This window comes from Etheostoma spectabile, chromosome 6 (assembly GCF_008692095.1).
Source record: "Etheostoma spectabile isolate EspeVRDwgs_2016 chromosome 6, UIUC_Espe_1.0, whole genome shotgun sequence".
Taxonomy (NCBI): Eukaryota; Metazoa; Chordata; class Actinopteri; order Perciformes; family Percidae; genus Etheostoma; species Etheostoma spectabile.
In genome coordinates, this window is record NC_045738.1 from 1,457,773 (window position 1) to 1,467,368 (window position 9,596).

At 40.1% G+C, this 9,596-nt stretch overlaps 1 protein-coding gene and 1 long non-coding RNA gene across 2 annotated transcripts in view; one reads left to right on the top strand and one right to left on the bottom strand.

Moving 5' to 3' along the window:
• LOC116690762 (uncharacterized) overlaps positions 1 to 1,624 on the bottom strand; it is a 14,510-nt gene extending 12,886 nt beyond the window's left edge. Inside the window, exon 1 of the long non-coding RNA XR_004332360.1 lies at positions 1,614 to 1,624. This is a non-coding gene — a long non-coding RNA (uncharacterized LOC116690762). The remainder of the gene's footprint in view (positions 1 to 1,613) is intronic.
• The window catches only part of LOC116690738 (exostosin-1a), a 40,264-nt gene extending 30,928 nt beyond the window's left edge, over positions 1 to 9,336 (top strand). The window contains exons 5-11 of the mRNA XM_032517901.1: positions 1,395 to 1,527; positions 2,041 to 2,159; positions 3,652 to 3,747; positions 4,662 to 4,751; positions 4,898 to 5,058; positions 5,173 to 5,344; positions 6,172 to 9,336. Coding sequence (XP_032373792.1) covers positions 1,395 to 1,527; positions 2,041 to 2,159; positions 3,652 to 3,747; positions 4,662 to 4,751; positions 4,898 to 5,058; positions 5,173 to 5,344; positions 6,172 to 6,357 — 957 coding nt within the window. The 3' untranslated portion in view covers positions 6,358 to 9,336. The remainder of the gene's footprint in view (positions 1 to 1,394; positions 1,528 to 2,040; positions 2,160 to 3,651; positions 3,748 to 4,661; positions 4,752 to 4,897; positions 5,059 to 5,172; positions 5,345 to 6,171) is intronic.
• The last annotated feature ends 260 nt before the right edge of the window (positions 9,337 to 9,596 follow it).

Genomic DNA, 9,596 nt, shown 5'->3' on the forward strand with positions numbered 1-9,596 from the left:
AGAGGGATGATATATATTGTTAAACACTGCTGTCATGTTTCTGAGGCTGTTTCTTGCTGTGGTTTTGCTATCAGTCATGTCAGCAGTTTGTTCCTGTCAGACTCCATTTATCTGTGTTCTTCCTAGTGAGTAGCGGGCTATCTTTTACTGCTCTTGGGCTCTAAATTACAAACAAGTAAAGATGAGAGCAGGGAGGAATGAAAATGGATAGAGGAGCGAGACAGAGAAACAGAGAGGATGTGTAAGGCTAGCTGTGTGTAAGGACGGATGTTTCGCTGCAAGTCTTCTGTGCATCCCATAATTCACCAGCCACTATCAACAACGGACCTTGTAGTCAACCAGAATGTAGTGAAGATAAATGTATCATGTTTTGTTTAAATCTTAATTTTAGCAAAGGTACTGCCGATTTTTCAGTGGTATTACATGTCAGCCTTATTGCTGCCGGCAGTTTACACCACAGGTAGTGTTACAGAGGCCTCGTCCCAAGAGGAAGGAAGTCAGGGCACCAGAAGGCAGGGATGGGATTTCTCTGTCAGGGTAACGTTACAATCCGAAGAAGCTGATCTTCGATCTGTTTACACTCTCAGTATCTTAACCCTGTTCCAACACATGCCATCGTACAAGGCCGGTAAGAGGTCAGCATTTTGGCTTCAGATGTAATCCATAAGTGAGCTTCCATTAGCAAGGGATTTTACATATTTTACATTCAACAAAGTAAAGTTGCACCTAAATAATCTGTTTATTACCACAATCCCTACAAGAAGTAAACAGGGTTTACTTTGCTCTGTATCTGCCCTACAGCTCCTGAGAATGCTTCATATTTTATTAAGGTATCCTCTCCCTTTGTAAGCGTCTTCTTAGAGCTTTGGTAGAGCGGGAAACAGTTGAAGCTGTGAGCCCGTAAAGCATAATGGCACATTGATGTCGGGCTAAAGAAACCAAAAAAAAAACAATATACTTGTAAATTTGGTTTAGGATGATGGAACAGCTGAAAGGATGTTGCTGTTTAATTATATTCTGGAATTTATATTTGTCTATGAAAAAAAACCATGACAGCATAATGAAAAACCACTCATTTGTAGTCTGCCGTTTTCTTTGTTTATTTGAAGTGACTTGAGAAGTGCCAGATGATCTGTGTCTGCCCACAATTTCTAAACAGCATATAAGACTGACATAGTTATTGTTTCATTTGAAGTTAATAAACATGGAGGATCTTTGCTCAAAGCTAATTTCCTGCTGACATCTTACTGCCGTTCACACAGTTGTAGAAATACTGGATCTCGGCCCTGTGGCTCACACTGGAACAAGAAGTATTGATATTTACCAATTGCAATCAATTGACAACTTTGCAGAGAACATAAATGTGGATCTCCTCCGCTCCTCTGTTTGTGCAGATGATCCAGGACCGGGTGCTCCAGCACACGTCGAGGAGTAACCTCATGTGGAACAGTCTGCCTGGAGGCCTTTTCACCCTGCCTCAGTACTCTACATACCTGGGAGACTTCCCCTTCTACTATGCTACGCTGGGTCAGTTAATTATTCATGCACATGCTATGTGTTAAGAACCCCATTAATGGCACTCCCTACGGTTTGATAGACTGATTTTCATTTACGACACACAACACAGGAACAGCTGGTGCGTGGCAGCTGTTGAATACTCGTAAACTAACACATGAACCGGTGACATTGCCACAAGTTATGCTGTGTATCTTTTATTAATTCATGATTTGTCACAGAGAAGCTCACCTATTAGACCTGTCATGTTACATTTTGTACTTGGTTAATTGGGCCGATATGGGGCTTGTTGTTGACATTGGAATTTGGTTACCGGGAACCTTGTCCTTTTCAAGCCTAATTAGATCCGTTCAGTTGCACTCTATGCCAAGTAAACACAGCTTGAAGTAAACAAGTGTAAACTAAGAGACACTCAAAGCTGTGAAACAGGTAGTACTCTCATGCATGAAAAAGGAAATTTTACCTGACAGATTTGGAGTGCTTCTTTTCTTTTTCTTACCTTTGATGTGTCCCGGCTGTTTTCAGGTGTTAAGCCATACACCAAGTTTACAGCGATCGTTCATGTGGTGAGCCCACTGGTCTCCCAGTCCCAGCCAGTCATGAAGCTGCTTGTTGTTGTGGCCAAATCCCAGTACTGTGCTCAGGTAATTCAACACCCAACACATTACAATATATTAAATATTATATGACCTGATCCGCAGTGGTTACTACTTGATGCTGATGCGAGGTGAGTGGACACTCCATAGAACTATTGTGGAGCTAATATATCCGATTAGGAAAATGTTTAACGGATTAAACTGAGAGTTTCGAACACAGTGTTTGTGGTCAAAGCTGCGGTTTTTTCTCTATGTCAGTGTCATTTCTCAGGTTTATCACATTACTAGTGTTTGCTTAAAACTCTTTTTACACCTCAGTATTTTATTCATGCTGAAGATGAAGGGAGGCTGTTCAAATATTAATCAAACCTTCCTGCCACAATAGATCCAGCCTGACACTCGTCTCTCTACAGATACAATTATACTATACTAATGCACACTGTGGGAAATAAAGTAAACCTGTGGAACAATTTAACGCACAGCTGTTCTGCTGTCAAACATCAAAATAATACAAAATGAACTGTAATTTCTCAGTAAGTTTAATATAAAAAGCTGTTTGCGGTATTAATGGTGACCGTGATGGGTTTATGGGTTTTTAACTACTCTGTGTTTCGGAGCAGTGGTTTTCATGTGTACAGTAAAAATGTTACCCATTATAGTGGCATTTTGCAAATGCATCAAACATGGGAGTTGAGGGTTTTTTTCTGGATTTAAAACTGCATGGCTTGCATGAAGGTGTCAGCACATTTTCTTTTAACGTCTACAGTGATACGGTTTGTCGCTGTCATGTTAACTGTAGGTGGTGGGACAGTTCTGAAAATAGATCTGCAGTAGAATGAGGAAGTTTAAATTAAAACAAGACATGTGCATATAATATTGTACATATATTGATAAGTCAGGCATTCCTTGTCAAACATCAATAAGCCTGTATTTTAAAGTGCTCATATTATGCTTTTGTTTTTTTCCCTGCCTTTTATTGTTATATATCTTTTTGTGCACATTATAGGTTTACAAAGTGAAAAAGCCCAAAATCCCCCCCCCTAAGGGACTTACCATCTCCAACAGAAAACACTGTTCACAAACCGCTCCAGACAGCTCTATTGTAGTCCAGCCTGCACTTGTGTGACGAACGTGCGTCATTTTGTAACATGTTATAATGCTCGCCTAGCTGCTAGCATGGCACGCCCTCATGCTCTGCTTCTGACTGGCTTGTAGTCCTTACCTAGCTACTGCACATGTGCAAGATGGAACAGAAGTGAGATGTCTCACTCTGTAGCTAAAACAACACACAGCTCAACACACAGAGTGAAAAGAGGAGCTGCAGCAATGTGTAGTACAACAAGAAATATAGTGTTTTTTAAAAAGTAAACCATGTAAAACTATTCTGATATAACCTCTAAATACAATTATGGACCTGAAAATGAGCATAATATGAGCACTTCAACATGTTTCTTGTTTGGTGTACATACATAGGTATGCAGATGAATATGAACATATGGCTAAAGATGGCTAAGCTTGACCTTTTTTCCCTTTTTTCCAGGTGATAGTTGTGTGGAACTGTGACAAGCCTCTTCCTGCAAAGCACCGCTGGCCTGTCACCTCAGTCCCTGTCATTGTTATAGAAAGCGAAAGCAAGGTAAAGAACCACGGCGTTAGTTCTCTCATTAGGTAATGTTATTGTAGCCATTTGACATTCAGCACTAGAATCCTTCAGTGGGTTTTTATTCAAGGTGTCAATGTAAAACTGCACGCACCCTAAAGTTCTTCACAAAGTAGGTAAAGTGCTCAAAGTGCACAGCATATTCTGCTGTTTCCAGCCCATCTCTAAGTGGACCAATGGCAAAAAAGGACGTGAATTTAAGCACAGTTACAAAAGCTGCTGTAAGGATGTGTCACTGCCAATCAGCGGTAGAAAAGGTTCGCCAATCAGCACTCTGATACTGTGCTAGTTTCTGAAATACTGCAGAAGTATTTAATATGTCAGGGATGTGCCGGGGGTTGCAATCCTGTATTGGTTTCATTAAATCTACAATCCCTTTTCATTGTGTTTATTTAGCCTTGGCTCTGTAGGTTGAATGGTGATGTGGCTAACAAGGCCGGTGCTGTCAGGGATAGAAGCCCTTAACACTAGGTTTTGAAAAACAACATGCACATATTTCATTATTTGTGAACCACTTTATAGGCACTTGTTATCCAGTTAGTTATTTGCCTAGATGCATGCCAAAAGGCAGGGGGAGGAAAGCACACTCTGCTACATGTCGATTTTTGTCTGTGGTTTCAGTGAAATGCTGTGTTTCTGCTGTCACTAGTCTTGTGTCAGCTTGTGTAATTTGAATTTAATCTGCTGTTAATGCAGCAAGATGAAAGAACTCTGTAGCACAAACTGACATTAAGACACTGGTAGCATTGCTTGTCAGCCAGATGTACCTCGTTTGTGCACATATGGGATGGTTTATACACCTATTATTGTTGTTGAGATGCATAACTATTTACTCTCTTTTACTAACCAATGACATTTTGCTTGTCTGTCTGTTTTGCAAATCATGCCAGGTGATAAGCAGTCGTTTCCTGCCCTACGACACCATCCCCACTGACGCTGTACTCAGTCTGGATGAGGACACTGTGCTCTCCACCACAGAGGTCAGACTACTAAACTAAATTTGAATCAAGAGTACAGACCTTCTTTTTAATAGTCATTATTATTTATGGTTTTGACACAGTGGATGTGTCGCTTGTTTCTTGGCCTCATGTCTTTCTGTCTTTGTTTCTCTTTGATCTCGGTCCAGGTGGACTTTGCCTTCACAGTGTGGCAGAGTTTCCCAGACCGCATTGTTGGTTACCCAGCCCGCAGTCACTTCTGGGACAGCAACAAGGAGCGTTGGGGCTACACTTCCAAATGGACCAACGAATATTCCATGGTGCTGACCGGGGCAGCCATCTATCACAAGTACTGACACGCTCCTCGCTGCTACTTTATTGTATTTCACTCCTCTTCACTGCAGTTCTGTTACCATTTAGTTCAGTGCTAAGACAAGTCCCTCTCTTTTATGTTCTCCCTTAGATACTACCACTATTTGTACACCACCTACCTTCCAGCCAGTCTGAAGACCATGGTTGACCAGATGTCAAACTGCGAGGATATTCTGATGAATTTTCTGGTGTCCTCTGTGTCTAAACTACCACCCATCAAAGTCACCCAGAAGAAACAATACAAGGAGACCATGATGGGACAGGTGGGGCAGAATATTCATCCTGTATAACTACTTCATTTTATATTATGCCTGAAGGTAGAACATGCAATGTGTTAGGGATTATTGATGGCACTATTTCAAAGAGAAACAATTCAGTTACTCATTTCTTTCACGACTGTCTGGGGGCAGGCAATGGTTGCACTACGTTTTAGTTTTCTTCTGTGATCGTTACGTGTGAATAATCAGGTTTAGCGAGGTCTTGATATGTGTAGTAAAAAACCAAAGTAGTGGAAATGTCTCTACTTGAAGGTAAATTTTTATTGCCTTTCTTTTACTGATTGTGGGGAAATTACTGCAAGCACACTCTTGAAGTGAAACACCAGGATGCACAAATTCGATTGCAATTTTAACACCTAGACTTGAAGAAGAAGCTATTCAAAAAACATGAAAGACAGTCCTTACTGTTAAGAGGAAACACTTAACTTGATTTAGTAGCGATATCTAGCAATGTGTTTTTTTTTGTTTTTGAAAACTCTGGCTTCTTTTTTTAAACATGCCAACACATGCCTTTTGAATTATAAAAGCCCAGATTATAATTTATTTTTCCCAATGTTGCTCAGTATTGAACAGACAGAGACCCATGCTCTCCCTGATCATTGGCGAGGCTGATGGCCTTTAGACACACATTTGTAAATTCAAATAAAAACGTGTTTTTTTTTTGTAATATGGCCTTCAATAAAAAAAGAGACTGATGAATAATTATAATAGGCTCTGGAAGGTCAAAATAATTTGTGATGCATTATTTATTTTGTTGGTCTTCTGTATCTTTCCCTCTCCTCCTCCTAACCCCACACCCCCCCCATCCCCAGAGCTCCCGGGCGTCTCGCTGGGCTGACCCTGACCATTTTGCCCAGCGTCAGACCTGCATGAACAAGTTTGCCAGCTGGTTTGGCACCATGCCCCTGGTCCATTCTCAAATGAGGCTGGACCCAGTCCTGTTCAAAGACCAGGTGTCCATACTTCGGAAGAAGTACAGGGACATCGAGAGGCTATAACCCTCCAAAGCCCCCCGCTCTCTGGACACAACAAAGACAGAGCGAGGGGGCGGACACATAGAGAAACGCAGAGCCTTTTCATGATTGCATGGCCGGATTGATGGAGAAGCAAAAAGGATTGGGTACAGGAAGAGAGGAGGAAAAGAAACTGGAACAGATGCGGAGGACACCACATTCATTGGTCTCCTCTGTGTCCATTTGTCCTGTCTACCCTTCTCTTCTGTATTGGGGGATTGCTGAGCACACGGGTCCCACTATATATACACACATATGACTACCGCCAACTGAAGGACACCTGAGGACTTTCAAACTGCTCCACTTTAAACCAAAGTGGGTAAAGTCCTGGAGTTGGAAATCAAAGCTTGCTGCTTCAGTGTCCCAACAGTGGCTAACCAGTCCCAACTCCAACCTGTCTGTCCTGCTCTGTACACTCTGCACAGGTCCGTGAAAGTTTTTGATGACAGAATAGTATTGATAATTATGACTAAGAAGAGGATAACACTATTTTGCATTGTGTGTAGGTATTTTTTATATACAGTGAATGAATGGCCAGCACTACTACTCTATCTGTATTGTCTTAATTGAAAACCAACAGCAGGGTGGGTGAAGAGAGGAATGACAACCCCTCGACCACAGAACTGAGTTCTGATTGTTGTTCTGATATTCACAGTGCCTCACGTTTATCTAATGGCGTTGGGATCTTGGAGTCTGAGAAAAAGACATGGTGCAGAATGAGCACCTTGATCTAGCTGCTTTGTTTTTTTTTTGTGTGTGTTTTTTTCTTCATAATTTGCTTAATGGTTGATGGGATAATGGATCTAGTAGTGAATTCTTCAGGCCAGCATTCACATTGTTTCCTTGCTGAAATGAAAATGATTTGTATTCAGTTGACAAACAAAACAATCATGTTCCATTCAGAACACGTTGCTGGTAAAACTACAACAGTGTCACACAACTAGCTAGAGGTTACTAAATGTGCTATACGGTAATAGGTATCCACAGGAACTGAATAGACATCCAGACAGTGTTTAATGGAATTCTCTATTTTCGTTTTAGCAAAAGTCTTGTTCATGTGTCTTTTTTCCCCATTTGTAAAGGCTTATATGAAAAGCTACAATCGACACTTGTATGCTGCCTCAAAGAACAATAGAAGATCACAAGAGTTGCCTTGGTTAAGGTAGTCAAGCTAAGGATCAGCTGTGAAATCTACGGATCTTTTAGGCTTGGTTAGCAAAGGATATTTAAATATGGTTATTGTCTTTATGCCATGGACCCAAATTCCTTTTAACCAGTGACAAGTTTGGCAGTAAGCTGACAAACACTTGGCATGGGCTAACACTGCTTTCATCTAAGAGCATCATATAGTGCTTGATGCTTTCAGAGTCAGAGTTGGCGTCATACTAAAGTGAATACTGTATTTTCCCTACTTGTTATGAACAAATATGACCAGATTGACAAGAATTTTCCCCAAGCATTTGTGATATTGTTAAATGGCGTAGGGGGAACATATGGAGATATGTGCTATGAAGTAATTATCTCTCATTTATGGTATTGCTTCAACATAAATACATGTAATTAGAAGCCTCTCAATGTGTGCAGAATGGCTATTTGTATCTCTGATAATCAAAGATTTAAACTGTCATTCATCTCCGAGATATAGATTGGCAATGTGCTCTGGCCATAATCACAAGGCCAAGTCCTCTTAATCTGAGACTTGGATGTCCTTTAGTGTAAATGGGTACATTTGAAAGTGTCACTGGAACATGAAATTGTTTTGTTTTTTTCCAGATGGATCACTAGGCTAATTTACTTCAACACTTTCTAAATGTTTGGTTTCATTAACAATCACAGCTTCATTTATTTTTCTGCCTTGATATGTCATATCAGGTTATCTGAAAATGTTAACAGAATTTGATGAATTTAGAATGTGCATGTGTGTTATTAAATCACAGTGCATCATGAGTTTAAAGGTTATCTGCCTATGAAGTATCCCTGTAAAGCCAGCCACTTTTCGTTAGAAATCAAACCGCACCGGGCCTGACACCTCCTTTGGTAGCTTCAGCTTTATGTCTGAGGAAGATAAATTATCATTTCGGGAAGGCTTTACCGTTCTGTACCCTTCACCACAATATGTGCCAATAGATCATGGATGTTTTTGCTTTTGTATTTTTTTTCTCTCCATCTGACACAAGGAATGCCATGCATTCTCGTTTATTTTTTGATTCGTTAAAAGCATGTCATCTCTATATAAGAAAGTAAAATGTATAAGCGAGCGGGGGAAGGGGTGAAAAGAGTGTGTATGTGTGAGAGAAGGGGTGCTGCATGGTATTTTTCACCTCTGAGAATGTTCTATCAGCTTCTGAGCAAAGAAACAATCCAAGTACTAAACACAGTGCTATCAAGACAACTGAATACGGTCAAAGAAAATCACATTTCAGAAATGAACTTGGTGCAATATTTAAGATTACATGTTCTCTATCTCGTTCTCTTAACCTTTATATTGTTTCAGATGGCAGGGGGTTATACATTGATGTGCCTTCAGAAGAAATACACTTATTAGTTTTTTTTTCTTATCTGCCTTGTGCAAGAAACAGGTCCCTGTTTTCATTTCATAGGTTTTTTTTTTTCTTTATCAATATTCACATAATGACTCCCTAAATGATATTGTTTAACACTGGAATGCTACTGAGACTTATCACCACACATCTGATACTGACATTCCTGCCTTTTCTGTTGTAGGAACTTTTTTTTTTTTTGACGTACTGCCTTGTATTACTACATTTTCAAGGGGCCGTTAGAGGGCCCCTTCTCCTGGTCGTCACAAGTATAGTAATACATGTAACAAATAAATATTTCTCTCATACACAGTATTTATCAGACAGGATTGTGTTCCGGCTGAATCTCTCCCTGCTTCCTTCCCTCTCTTCCGTAACGTAAGACCTAATTTTATAGAGATTAAAAATGGAAAGATAGAGGGGGGGGGGGAAAAAAAATCACAATTTTGTAAAATAAGTTTATTAAAAAAAAAAAAGATAAATAAAATGTTTGATATAAAATGACTGCCTGTGCGTTCTTTTACTGACCATTTACCTTCATCCTTTCAAAACGTTTTGCTGTGTATGTCTTTCAAACAAATACTGAATCAAACTTCAGATGTTACAATTAGATAGTTCAAACCTACATTTTGCTCTAGTATACATACTCACTTTGTCTTCCCTCTGGCCTGCTGGCAACCCATC